Genomic DNA, 14,734 nt, shown 5'->3' with positions numbered 1-14,734 from the left:
CTTAATTTCACTGACTTCAAGTCTCAGTCAAATCCCCCCTAATATATAGGAGGTTTTTGTCAGTCTTCCCCAGTCTCCTTCGCACCGCCATGCTCCCTCTCGTGCCTTTACTTTGAGATTATTCCTCACTTATGCCGTACCTAACTTTCAGTACAACAATAGAATGTGAACTCCTTGAAGCGTTTTTCTTTTCTTTATATTCTGAGCACTTACACAGTGTCTGGCACACAGTAAGAACTTAATAAATACCTGTTGACTTACTATGACTTTTTAAAAAATGTGGTGTCCAAAAACTGATCTTTTTGGGTATGGTGTCACTATGGTTGATATACCTTAATCTTGCACAGTATATTTCTTTTAATGTCATCCAAGATTACTTTTACTCTGTGAGCTAAAATTTGTTGTGAGTGTTCTGCAAATTAGTTTTCAAACTTTCTGGAAGGATAAAATTAACCAGGAGTATGTTGGTAAATGTTTAACAACTGACTCTCCGGGGGAAAAATGAATGCACAATATACTTTTAAGTTTAATCTGCATTAGTAACATTTTCCCCATCGTTTTCTTAAGTCTAGACAATCAACCAAACAATAAATCAAACCTTGATTTATACTGTTTGTTGATTTCTGAGGCGTAAATATTCACATTGAAAATTGGTTCTTTGGAGCTGGTATGACCTGGCTCCAGTACTCCACTAAAGTAAATTTTAAATATGTTTAATTGAATTGCTGCATTTTCATTTTGTAATTTATCATTACTTGCTATAGTTTGTAAAGAAAAATAGTAATGATAATAATAATGTTGATAATATTAGCTAGTATGTTTATGGCATTATAATGTTTTCAAATCACATTACTTGTGTTATGTTATCATTTGATCCTTGTAACAACCCTGAAAACTAGTTGCTAATTATTATCCTCATTTTATAGGTGAGGAAACTGAGGTCAGTAGGTTGTGATTTGTTGAGAGTCATATAACTAAAGTCTGAGACAGGATTTGAATTCAAGTAACATTCTACTATGACACTTGGCTTCCTTTTCTTAATAAAAAGTACTTTGACATCTATTATACATAGTTCTAAACAGTATCATAAATTTTCCATGTTTGTTGTTCAGTAGATATGCTTAACTTTAGCTTTTAAAAAAAAAACATTGAAGTCCTATTATTCTCATAAGGTATTTGTCAGAGCATCATTTCTGTGTGATCACCCAGTTTTTCCTTTCATTTCTCCTTAGTACTGTTAGGATCAAATTTTTGATTGCTTAAATAGTCTCAGGCTTTAAGCAGAGAGGGGTGCTTATTTTCTGTAGTTGTAAATACAAAATAATACAGATAATGTGGTACTAGGTTTTTGTTTTGTTTTTTAGTAAATCAAGATTAAGGATTTATAGTGGTGAAGTTTAGGTGAAAAGTAAATAATTTGTACTGACTTATTCCTGATATGTTTATAAAATATACTTTATTGTTGGCTAATAGAAACTAGAATATCATAAGTATTAAGCTTGAGGGAAGTATACCTAGCCTGTTATTGAAGGGAACATAGACACCTTGGATAAAATCAAAGTAAAGAACCAAGACTTTGATATCTGTTTTGTGTGGTGTATTTGTGATTTTTTGTTCCCATCTCAGCATCATGGTATGTTTTTCTTTTGTGTCAATAGGTAACAAACATGATGATGGCACACAGAGTGATTCAGAAAATGCTGGAGCACACAGGCATTGTAGCAAGCGAGCAGTTCTTGAGGAACATTTAAGGCGTCACCATTCAGAACAGAAAAAGCTACATCAGAAGGCCCAGTCTACAGAAAAACATCAAGAACAAGTTGTTGTAAGTCAAACTGCTTTTATGATTGAATTCTTTGATGAAGACAATCCCAGAAAAAGGCGGTCATATTCCTTTACTCAAAGTGCAGGAGCCTTGTGTCAGGAAACTCCTTATTCAACACCACATACAAAACTTGAGAAATCAAAACCTACATCAGCAGATGCCAAAGTGGTTTCTTTTTCTTTACAGACTAGCTCTGCGCGCCACAGAGCAGGGCATGGTGTTCCACATGGGAAACTATTAAAACAGAAATCAGAAGAGCCATCAGTGTCATTACCCTTCCTACAAACTGCATTGTTAAGAAGTTCAGGCAGTCTTGGGCATAGACCAAACCAAGAGATGGATAAAAAGTTAAAAATTCAGCCTGTTTCTGCTGCTTCTGAAAAGGACAATGATGACGACCAGAGTGACAAGGGCACCTACACCATTGAACTGGAAAATCCCAACAGTGAAGAAGTAGAAGCTCGAAAAATGATTGACAAGGTATGCAATTGAAAATACAAAAAAGATTTTTTTAATTGCAGATTTTTGAATTACTGGAGTTAAATTAAGAGTATTCACATTGTAGACTGTGGTATTAATGCTTTATATCTTGACAAACAGTTCCAAAACTTGACAATGATTCTAGATTGAATTCTGATTTAGTTAATACCTGTGGAGTTCTAGTTGCCTGAATTTTCATATGTAAATTGTTTATTTGAGGTTAAACTATTGGAGCCTACAATTGAATGATGGTGTAAATTGTGCCATTAGCCCTCATGGCTAATGGGGATGATAGAGATAATAATTTTGTAAATACGGGAAACTCAGCCAATGATTTTTAAACATATATTTATACTTCCTGTTTTCATTTAGATAAGTTATAAATGTCCTGTTTTCAACTGCTTTTTCTAAATCTTGTTTTCTTCCTTTCCATTTATTAATGCTTTATGAGTTACCAAAAAATCAATAAGAATAATAATGATAATAATGCCTAGCATTTCTGTAGCGCTTTGAAGTTTGCAAAACATTTTATGTATATTATTTCATCTGATCCTCACAACCCTATGAAGTCTCTGCTATCATTTTCCTCATTTAATGGATGAGGAAACTGAGATTGAGACAGGTTAAAAGACTTGCTCAGGGTTACACAAGTAGTTAGATGTCTGAGGCAGGATATGAACTCATCTTCCTGACCACAAGTCCAATACTCTATGCACTGTGCCACCTAGTTACTTCTTTAGCAAATTTTTTTTTGGGGAACTAAATTCAGCTATAGAGGCTTCATAATTACTCATCTACTTCTTAGAATTGCTTTTAAATGTTACCGATCTAGCCAAAATATTTCTGTTTTCTTTGTTCATTTCTTTTTTAGTGTTTTTATAAAGTTTAAAGAGGATGCAACAATCTTCTACTTATTGCTGTATTAGGAGGTTGAGTTTAATACTTAAGTCATCTCTAGTTGTTGATTTCATTATAAAAGAAACACAAAGATGTAAATGTTATCATGGAAATTGTTTATAGGACTGAAAAATGAGTCATGGCAGTCTATGAGTTTTTTAAGGGGTAAATTATTATTTGCTTTCTAATTTATTTTAAGAAAATCCCTAATTTCTCTTTTTCATTTTTAAAAGGAAAACTTTGACTTTTTAAAATGTAATAAAGCACAAAATAGAATCCAAAAATTGATTAAAGTTTAGTAAGACACTTTGATGATATGCTGTACATTCTTATACTTCTTAAAAAGGTTAAATTTAAGTGTTGATATTTTCCTCTACAAACTATAATGAATTAACTCATTAGTTAATTAAATTTTTTCCTTTAAAGACAAACATGGAACCACCATTTTAAATACTTTGTGCTGGCTTATTTTTATAACTTTGAAACTATGTTACCATTTTTACTTCAAAGGTTTTAATTTTGTTTTTTCTCTGTCAGATTTCATTGTCATTTTTCTTGCTGCTAAAAGAAAATACTGTTTTGTTTCTGAGCTAAATAATATATATGTTCCTACATGTAAAAAAGAAGCCAACAAAGTGGAGAGTTTTCAGTCCATGGTGATATGAGTCAAAACCAATAGATGTGATTCATTTAAGAAGAATAAAAGTGATGTAAAGCTACCATTCAAGTAGAGAGATGATAGACCACATTTGAAATCATCATATACCAAGTAGTCTACCAGATAAAGAAATGGTATAATTTGTATATAGCGTAGGAGCAAAACTTATGGCAAACAACGAAATTGGTAATTTTATCAAGGTTGAGTCATTTAAACTTTAAAAACAAATACACAGAAGTCCAAATAAATTTTAAGTTTTTGTAAAGGGAAGGTGAGAAATCAAGTAATTCATGCTTTAAAATTTTAAATCACTTTGTTCTTTGTTTAGTAGTTTGTATCCTTAACCAAAACATGTTTTTTAAAAAATTGACTTTTTTTAAAAAATTAACTTTTTTCCCCTTTTTTATATTGTCTTGGTTAAACAGTGAAGTCATAGGCAAAGAGAAGTACTAATATTCATATCATTAAAGGGAGATTCATTTTACTTAAGCTCTTTTAAAATAGCTATGTTTCATATTTGTTTAGATTTTAGGATTTAGTTTTTCAAGGTTTTTAGATCATGTAAATTCCTATCTTCTGTGTCTGGTTTAGAATTAGTTGGGTGTTCTTTGAACTGCTACTCTGCCATTTACTTCTTTGTGATCTTGTATAAGTAATTTCTCTGTTCTTCAGTTTTATCATCTATAACCAGAGAATTGGACTTGATTAGCTTTAAGGTCCCTTCCAGTTCTAAATCTATGATCTGATGACTTGACTTTATTTGAATAAAAATTTGTTTTCACTTCTGAAGAAAAAAGCTTTAAAGTGCATATATGTAGTGGGCAACTCCATTTTACACTTAGACTTGAGTTTATTTGTAAAATATGAGGTTGAACGAGATCATCTCCAACGTCAACCTGTAACATTCTGCAGGTCTCAAAGAATATAGTTGTTCTTCGTGAAACTTTTCCATCTTAAAATGGAACAAGGGTGATGAACTAGAACCCTTATCTCCTCTTACATGACTGACCTCTTCATTCATGTTCTTGCCACCTCTTTCTTACTTAGTTGCAGTGGCCTTATTGTTTTCTGTCTTCTCTACTACTCAATCAACAAAACTGCCAAGTGATTTTCCTTTGGCTCAGTTCTAATCATGTTAATTCTCTACTCAGTAAAATTCCATTGGTTCCCTGTTGCCTCTGGGATAAAATATAAACTTCTCCATTGGGTTTTTAAAGACCTTAATATAGTGGCACTAATCTGTCTTTCCAGCTTCATTCCACATGACTCTTTTTTCCTCACTCCGTGTGTGTGGTGCAGCCAAACTGGCCTTCTGTTTCTTACGTGTGGCACTTTGTCTCCTTGTTTGTGTGCCTTTATGCTAGTTGTCCCCATTGCCTCTTCTGCCTCAAAGCATTCTTTATTTCTTTCAAGTACCAACGCAATCTTTTCCTGATCTCCTCAAATGCTAGTGACCTCCCTCCCTAACATTCTGCCCAGTACTGCCTGTATCTCCCTGCCATTCTAGTTCTTCCTACTTCCCCCATTTCATTCTCACCAAAGTAGCCACGAACATTGAGCCCAGTAACAAGGTCTATTTTCTGTCCTCCCCAGACCAATCAAAAACTTTACAGTGGCTATAGAAGTCTAAGAAAAAAAAATAGTGGCCATGAACAGCCATGGGAGATCAGAAATCCCACCTTTCTGAAAACCTTGGTCCTAGATTATTCTTCTCAGATATTTGTTATCGATTGTGACAGTTCTGGGTTTTGGCTTTCTATCATCCTAGTACTGTTTTCTCTTTAATGATGTGTCCCTCCTCATTTTCTCCTCGGAAATATCTTCTCCTATCCTGGGCCTTATTCACCACAAGTATCTAGGCTTATAGAGTGGAATTTAGATTGAATGTAAAGGGCACCATGGGTAGAAATGGAGGTAGATACATGACTTAATCTGTAGAATTTTTTTTTACCAGTTTCAAAACTTAAGTAGCTAAAATCCTTATTTCTTAAAACTTATGAGGTCAAAGCTTATGAACCTCCTCTTCTTGTTGCCAAGTGATTATCCTTTCTCTCCCATCCCTGCTTCACTCTTAAGTAACTGGAAACCTCAGTCTCAGTCTCAGAAGGTCTGAACAGTTTGAGATATATTCCACTCCCAGCTTTGCAACGAATTTCATTTGTTTTCATTTTTGCCCAGACTTTGGAAGAATGGCAGGGAAGAGAATAGAGCACACTAAGCTCACACATTCTTTAGACTGTAAGCATATTATTAACTGTTGGTTAAAACCCACCTTTCTCCTTTGAGATTTTGATCCACTAACCAAGGACTAACCATATTACTGGATGAACTGAATCATATAAATCATGACAGTCCTATTATAAATGAAATCAGAAGAAAAAAGTAAGTTTCAGCTAAAAAAAGAATGGCTTACAAGCTTTCCTTTTAGGTGCAAATAAAGAATTAGTGAAAAAAGTACTCATTTTTTTATTGCCAGAGAATATCCTCCTCTGAACTCCTGTACAAATGGGCTCATGACCTCCCCCAACCCAGGTTATCTGGGACCATCTGCAGCAGCCTATTGCCTGACAAGGCTACCCAGGATCTACCTATCACCTAAGTTTTATATCATTATAAGAAGCTAGAACAAACAACTTGGTATTAATTCCACCCATCAGTTCTCTTATAGCAACCTCTGACAACTGTAGAAGATGCCTGACTTCCACTTCCAGCAACAGCTCCTGCATAACAGCTAAAGTGCTCCAGGGAGGTGATCTCCCATCATCTGAGTCTCTCAAAATTACACCCAGGCCATTGGTACACAAGCTTTTTTCCTTTGGAAAGTCAAGTTTGTCTGTTCATAACAACTATATCGAAGCCACCAAGCTCACTCAGGGACTTTCTAGAGATCACCTATGATCCAGCTCAGGAGGCCATGAGAAAGCTGTTGCTTCCATGTTGGTGAGCCTGGCCAAGCCTGCCCTAGGTCTTCTGCATCAGTAGCACTGCCCTAACTGCTCCTCCCTACTTCTGAAGTGCACTAGGGGTCAGAGCTCATTTCTTTCTTCTTTGTTCCTTCTCCTTCCTACTCTTCCCCTTTCCTTTTCTTTTTATCCTCTCTGAACCTGATGCCTTAAGGACTACTTAAGTGTATGCGTGTGTGTGTGTGTGTGTGTGTGTGTGTGTGTGTGTGTGTGTGTGTGTGTGTGTGTGTGTGTGTGTGTGTGTGTGTGTGTGTGTGTGTGTGTGTGTGTGTGTGTGTGTGTGTGTGTGTGTAAAGAAAACAAAAGCAAAACACCAGGAAAAAACCCCACACTTATTTTTTTTAAATATCCAATCACCCATGTGCTTTCTAGCAACATTAGTAACTTTGTTTACTTTATACTCAAAAGACATTGAGTGGCCTTTAAAAAAAAGTGGAGTTGCTTTTCTCTTGTATCCAAAGTGAAACAGTAACACTATTTCATAGGACATTTGCTTATTTTGTATTACTGCAGTTACAATAAGGATTTTAAAAAAGAGACCACTGTGAAACTAATTGATCTTAATGTACTAACATCTCTTGCTGAAGATGAAGCAATTGAGGAATTCTACAAATAACATGATAAGCCCTTTTAAATGAAATCAGCTTATGCTTTAATACTTGGTGACCCTCAGTGGGAAATTAGAGAAGCCAAAATACGTCGACAAGCAGGGTTGAGAAGTAAATAGTACTGGCTTTTAGTTTATACAGAAGACTCATACCTATATATGATGAATTCTTTCTTCAAGAAGTGAGGCAGGTGGCACTAGATGGAGCAGGTGCCAGATATCATTACCAGGAAATGAAAATGACTGTATAACAGATTGTAAAGAACTGATTACCTAGCAGGAAAACTGATTAGGGAGAAATGCATTTGATAGGATATCTCATATAATTATGATTATATTAGAGATTACATATACATGCATATTAGAGAGTGATTGAACCACTGTATTATTTGCTATTCCTACTTCACTGTGAGGCGAGAAGATTATGAGGAAGTCAATTAATTGAAACAACAGAGACCATCTATCTAGCTGACCAGGAGTTCTGTAAAAACCAGCTAAAGATATTTTTCTCATTAGCTCTACCAATTTAAGCAAAATGAATAGGACCTTTTGTGGGCATTATGAAGAAGATATTCTAGAGTCACATTCAATATGATAGGATGCTTACACTGAGAACTGAGACAATTGCTGATTCATATTCTCATTTTATGCTTATTCCAGGGTATATACTCTTTCAGAAAAATCACCCATGCTGTTTTAAATTGTTTTTCCCTCTCCCTCTTTTCTTCCTTTCTACTTCCCTTCCCTTTCCTCTCAGCTATTCCCCCAGCTGTCTCCCCTCCCTCCCAATGTCTGTAGTTGAATTTACCTGTTTTAAATAGAGGCAAGATATCACCTCATAAAACAGTAAGAACTAGAGGATTGAAACAATTGAAACAATAAAAATAATGAAAATCTGCCTGGACACCCAACTAAGTCATATCATCTTGTGAGTATTTCAGAATCAAACTGAAGGAAAGACATAAAAAGATGGAAATTGGAAATGCTCGATAACCTTTTTCTCATCATTGACATTGCAACCATCACATTGGTACTCTTAGTATTATAGTCACCAGTGTTCTACAATAGAAGAGTAATCTACACATGCAGCTAGAATATCCCAGATGAAGATCTGAGAAAGGAATACATAAGCTTTTCACAAACAGTATTCCATGACAGTCCACATCTCTAGTCACACAAATGAAAGATTGGAGAATACAGCTTCTTACTTTGTTGATTATTAAGTGTAAGAAGGCATTTGATTTGGTAGAGCAAAACGTTGTCTTTAGGTTTTCCTCTAATAGGTTGTCTCCCAGTGCATATGTCAAAATCATACAAAATTACTTTAAAAAGTACAGCAATAAATAAAACCTTCTATATCATTAATCACAAGCAAAGTAGAAGACGAGGAGATTTTTGATTACAGGACCTATTTGCTACTGTCAAGGATAATGTCCAATTGAGACTCCTCATAAAAAGGAGATTCCCAAGAAAAGATGAAGGTTCTATTGATACACACATTTGCAAATGATATCTTGAGTATACCAAGGTCCAGAACATGTGGAATCTTCTAAGCAAAATCCATAAGCACTCCAAAGTGTTCAGCCTAATGATCCACACAAGAAGACCAAGGAGATAAAGAATGCCTTTTGTAGACTGTGATAAACAATCAGGTATGAATTAGATTGCTTTTTGAAGATTCTGTAGTAAGTTTACTGACTCCAGACTTCTCCATGGAAAAAGTCCCCTTTCAAAAATATACTTTTCCATTATAGTATAAATCATGGAATACCATTGTATTTTAACTAATTAAAGTTGTGAATCAACTAAAGAACAACAGAGACATTCATGATGAGTGTGAGTAGGCAACAGAATATTGCCCACAATGAATTATATAGGACAAAGGGGTATGTATAAAGGATATCATCAGAGACATGTATGACCAGAAAAAGATGTGGTATAGCCATGTAGTAAATATTAAGGATAACCAATGCAACCAATATTAGTATCCCTGAAGTGTAAAGAGATCTACAAGAAATCCCTCAATAGATTGGATGGACCCCTTATGGAGTATTTAAGAGATGCCATGAACATGCATAGAATAAGATGTTTCTTTGGCAGCTAAGGTGTTTCTCAAATAATCAACCTAGGCTACAATGTTATGATAGATTTTGCTCACACAAGAGAAAGCATAAGGCTTAATTTGAGGTATTCATTGGCCAGTACATGTGGAGTGGTGGGAAAAGATTCCACAGAATCTTGGTCATGCCTTGGTTATATGATGGTCTGAATTACACGCATTAAGAGGGCTGGTGGTCAGCAGTGGTCTGCTATAGAGAATTCCCTTGGACAGGGTCTGTTGAGCTCTCTGCTTTTTTTCCTATTGATGTGTAGACTTTCTGGATTCTCCCTCTCCTACAAGTAAAGCTGTTCACATCCTTATGGTGGCCTTACCTTTATATAGAAATTAGAGACAAATCCTATTTCTATCCTTAATTCAAGTACAATATCAGAAGTGGGAGAACTGGTCAGAGGTAAATAAAATGTATTACCCAGTACCTGAAGTCATAAGTGTCAAGTAGTCTCCAGTAGATCTACAAAAAGAACTAGCATGATTGGTTACCAAAAAAGCGTGACTTTACAAGGCTGTTTACACTGAGGAAGAGAGATCAAGGAAGAAAGTAGGAAAATTCAATTTAATAAGTGCCTGCCAGTTACTGCACTAGACACTAGTGAGACCAAAAAAAAAAAAAAAAATCAAACATTACTTGCCCTCAGGAAGCTTAACATCATACTAGGAGTACACACATAACATGCACATACACAGCAATTAGTGTCATGGATAGTGGGACTTTGGACCTGGAGTCATGAAAACCTTAGTTCAAATTCCACCTCACTAACTGCTTGAATCTGAGATTCACTTAACCTCCTATACCTTTCTTAGCACCTAAATTCTTCATCTGTAAACTGAAGGGATTTGGAATTTATGTTCTCAGAAGGCCCTTCCAGCTTTATAATTATGATCCTAATTTTGAATGGGAGTACAATACTTTCTGATAGAATTAGAAATTCGGAAAGGGCTCAGAAATGAAGTGACAGGATATTTAAGGAATAGGAAAGACTTAATTGTTACTGATTATCAAGGTTACTTCCTTGGTGCCTTTAAGTCAGGGGTTCTTAATCTGGAGTTTGTGGGTAGATTTTACAGGGTCCATGAATGTGGATGAGAAAAAAATTACATCTTTGTGTTCAGTAGCATGTGAATGAAATTTATCTTTTTTTCCCATTATGAATTTTTTTAAATTCTGAGAAAGGGTTAGAAATTTTCACCAGACTGCCAAAAGCAGTTCAGTAACCCCCCCAAAAAAGTTAAGAATCCCTGCTTTAAGTGGTTTAGGTTGTTTGCAGATTACAAGTGAGATCCAGATAAGCTTCTGGGATGTTATAAAACCACTACTTTTTCATTCAAGTTTCCCAAAGTGAAATTTCCCTGATGTGGGTATGATTCTGTGTCTCTGGTGTGCTTACTGGTGAGAAGTGTCTCTTGCCATAACATGGAAAGTCTATAATATGGTTACTTCTACTGTTCCTTGAATAGCAATTGCATTTGGAAGTTACATTTTGGGGAAGCACGTTGTTTCTCATATTTATCTTATGCATACAGGAAACCTCATTGTAAGTCTTTATTTTATCATCTTTATAAAATAATTTAAGCCTTTTCAATTATAAAACATGGGTGAATATTGTGAATTTTACTTTTTGACCCATTTGCTTTCTGAATCTTTTCAAATAAGAGAATCTCTTAATTTGCTAAAAGGTGGGGTTTGTGAAGTATTATTTTTACTTACCGCATACGTATTAGGGTTTTTTTTTTACATTCAATAAAATACAACAAAAAGAGGTTTTTTTATGCTAAAACTTCTAGACTTATTTTCACAAGTATCATTAAAATTTAATTTCCAGTAAACTTTATTCATTTAGTGGGAGGGTCTTGATGTCAATAAATTTCTCTTTCTATTTCTCAAGCATAAACACTGTGTAGAGAAATATCCCTTAACACTCAGAAAAGCTGAAAGCTGAATTCTGTTATCAGGTTTGCTTCTAACTATATGACTTTAGATAAGTCACTTAAACCTTACCGAGTCTCAATTCCTCCTATTGTAAAATTAAGATATTTGACTACATTAACCCAAAATGCTCTATCAGCTCTAAAATTTTATTGTTTAAATATGTATTGAAAACTTTCTCTTCTCTCTCTCTCTCTCTCTCTCTCTCTCTCTCTCTCTCTCTCTCTCTCTCTCTCTATATATATATATATATATATATATATATATATATATATACAACAGTGTAATGAATAAAAATATTTATTTAAAAATTTATTACCACTAAACTTTAAGCTCCTAAATAGCTATGGTTTGTTTCTATAAACACTGATATTTTCTTGAAATTTTCTTCAACATATATATTATGCTGCTGTAATCACTATGAGTCTTGATTTGCTTATTTCAAAAAGTACCAATTACTCTGTGGGATACATATGTTAGTATACATTCAGCTTTCATATAACAGCTAATTAGCTTAATCCATTTGTCTGTGATCCTCATTCAATAAGCATCAGTTAAATTTACAGAGCCTCAGAATTGGAAGAGAATTCAGAGACTATCCAGTTTAACTTGTCCCTGAATAAGAATCTACCTAATAACATACCAGAAAGTGGTTATTCAGATTTTTCTTTTCTTTAGTGTTAATCCATGACCTCCTGAGCTATCCCATTATCTATCTGCATATGAAACTGCTAGATAGCACAGTGGATAGAATGTTGGACCTGGAGTCATAAAGGACCTGAGTTTAAATCCAAATTTAGACACTTGGGCATGTCACTTAACCTCTGTTTGTCTCATTTCTTCAACTATAAAATGAAGATAGCAGAACCTACCTGGCAGGGTTGTTGTGAGGATTAAATGTGATATATGTAAAATACTTAGGACTATGCCTGAGGATCTTTTTGGATCCTGAGGACTCTTGAGATCCAAAATTTTAGCTTTCCTTACTTGTTTTGTATGATCTAAAAATTTTAACAAAGGGCAAAGCATAGGTCCTTAAAACAGTCTACCAAGCTGACATAGAACAGTTCCTCATTACTCATTGGGTAGTTTCAAATCCACCTAACTATGCTATTGTATAGCCCAACTAAATCAGAATTTCAAAGTTAGAAAGACATTAGCAGTCCAAAGCACACTTCAAAAAGAATCACATCTCTTATTAAACAATCATCTAGCTCCTGAGTGGGGAACCTGCTGCAAGTTCCCCATTCCTGATCTAGCCTTTCCTTTAAGACCTCTATTGAAAGGAATCCTACTACCTCTTGAGGCAGACCATTTCCATTCAAAATAATAGCTACCATTTATATAACAAGGTTTACAAAGTGCTTTATAAATGCCTCATTTTAGGTTTACAACAACCTTTGGAGTTGTTATTGGTAGGTGTTATTATCCCCATTTTACAGATGAAGAAACTGAGAGATTAAATGACTTACCCAATGTCACATAGCTAAGTATCTAGGACAAGATTTGAATTAAGACTTTCCTGACTACAGGGTCATTGTTTTGTCCACTGCATCACCTAGCTTCTTCTCATGCTTCTAATTATTAGGAAACTTTTCCTGACATCAAAATTAAATTCTCTTCCTTGACAACTTCTGTCCTTTGGACACACAACAAAACAAATTTGTCAGTTCCACCTACAGCCCTTCACACACCTAAACACCTCTCACATCTCCTGCCTCCACACCCTCCCCTGCCAAGTATTTGTTCTCTTCTCCATCTTAACTTCCTCAGTTCTAGGATGGAGTGAAGACCTTTCACAATCTTGATCATAAACTTCATCACTTCAGGACACTTTCCAGCTTATCTCTGTCCTTCCTAACACACAGTAGCACACAGAAATGAAAACATCCCAGATGTGGTACATCTGAGGTTGCGCAACCTCTCTATGCCTCTCTTATTGTATCCCACAATTGCGTTTGCTTTATTGTCTTACTTTGAGCTTGCACTTGGCTGAAACCCACATATGTTTTTCAGAGATACAATCTTATGTTGCTTGCCCTCATCTTATGAGGTGGAGTTTTAAACCCATATATAAAATTTCAAATTTATCCCACCTAAGCCTAGTATTCTAGCCTACCAGAACTTGTTAGCTGTCCTCCCAGCTTTGTGTCATTTGAAAATTCACTGTGCATGTCATCCCCCAATCAATCAGCAACCCTTTATTAACTGTTTAGTATATGCTAATACTTGACTAGGTACTGGGAATACAAATATAAAAGTGAGAAAATGTCTTCACCTGAGGAGCTTATAGTACTTGGGATGGAGGAGGGGTACAAAATATTCATAGAAAAGTAAATAGAAAATATATACGAAATAAATACAAAGTTACTTTGACAGGGTGTGAAAGGGATAGCATTAACACCTGGGGGAATCAGAAAAGGCCGTCTTTGCTTGCTATGCTTTAATTTATTTATAAAAATGTGAAACAGCATAGGACCAAGAACAGATACTGGTTGGGGGGGAAACCCCTTGTTAAGTTGATATGGAACCATTAATGGTTCTTCTTTTAATCTCATTATTTCTAGACCTTTGAGTTCTCAATTTATATGATTAATATCAAATAGTTTGCATCTCTATATTTTCTTCAGGTTTGAAATCCTTTTATCACATGTGGCACAGAAACTGAAGCTATCTTCATCTCCTTTTTTGCAGATGGTTATCATGCAGATTGTTATTATGATACCTGAAAGATAAGATAACCTAATGTCCCATTAAATGATATTTCTTATTGCCATAAGATATGGAAAAAGCTCTGCCAAGTCCTTTATTTACCTCTCAAACAGGAACCTTTGAACATTCACTCATTGTATTTGAATTGAATTTGCGACAGTTTACTTGATATGTTTCAATGTGAAGTGCCTTTTTGTTTCTAAACATCATGACATCTGCCTATGATCCTTTTGACTTGGTCATCTTGATTTAGATTAGATCAGCAGTGCTTTAATAAAGGGAAGTATGTACTTGCCACTGCTTGGGTCCTTTTTTAAAGGTGAATGTGTTTATACAATGACTAAATTCTAAGTTAAACTGTAGGTCAGATATCTTTACTATAAATACCTCCAGAGAAACAACTGATAAAGTCTTGAGTGTTAGTTGAAATGTGTATTTTTTTTTCTTTTTTTCTTATTTTTTGCAACATGACTAATATAAATAATGCTTTACACATCTTCACATGTATAAATGGGTATGTTACTTGCCTTCTCAATTTTGGGTTTG

At 34.9% G+C, this 14,734-nt stretch overlaps 1 protein-coding gene across 7 annotated transcripts in view; it reads left to right on the top strand.

The window, feature by feature from the left end:
• The window catches only part of CEP170 (centrosomal protein 170), a 173,699-nt gene that overhangs the window by 103,913 nt on the left and 55,052 nt on the right, over nucleotides 1-14,734 (top strand). For all 7 annotated transcript variants that reach the window (XM_072647599.1, XM_072647598.1, XM_072647597.1 and 4 more), the window contains 2 exons: nucleotides 1,659-1,825; nucleotides 2,012-2,305. In XM_072647599.1, coding sequence (XP_072503700.1) covers nucleotides 1,659-1,825; nucleotides 2,012-2,305 — 461 coding nt within the window. The remainder of the gene's footprint in view (nucleotides 1-1,658; nucleotides 1,826-2,011; nucleotides 2,306-14,734) is intronic.

The sequence above is a fragment of the Notamacropus eugenii genome, chromosome 2 (genome assembly GCF_028372415.1).
Source record: "Notamacropus eugenii isolate mMacEug1 chromosome 2, mMacEug1.pri_v2, whole genome shotgun sequence".
Lineage (NCBI taxonomy): Eukaryota > Metazoa > Chordata > Mammalia > Diprotodontia > Macropodidae > Notamacropus > Notamacropus eugenii.
This window is presented reverse-complemented; position numbering and strand designations above follow the sequence as displayed.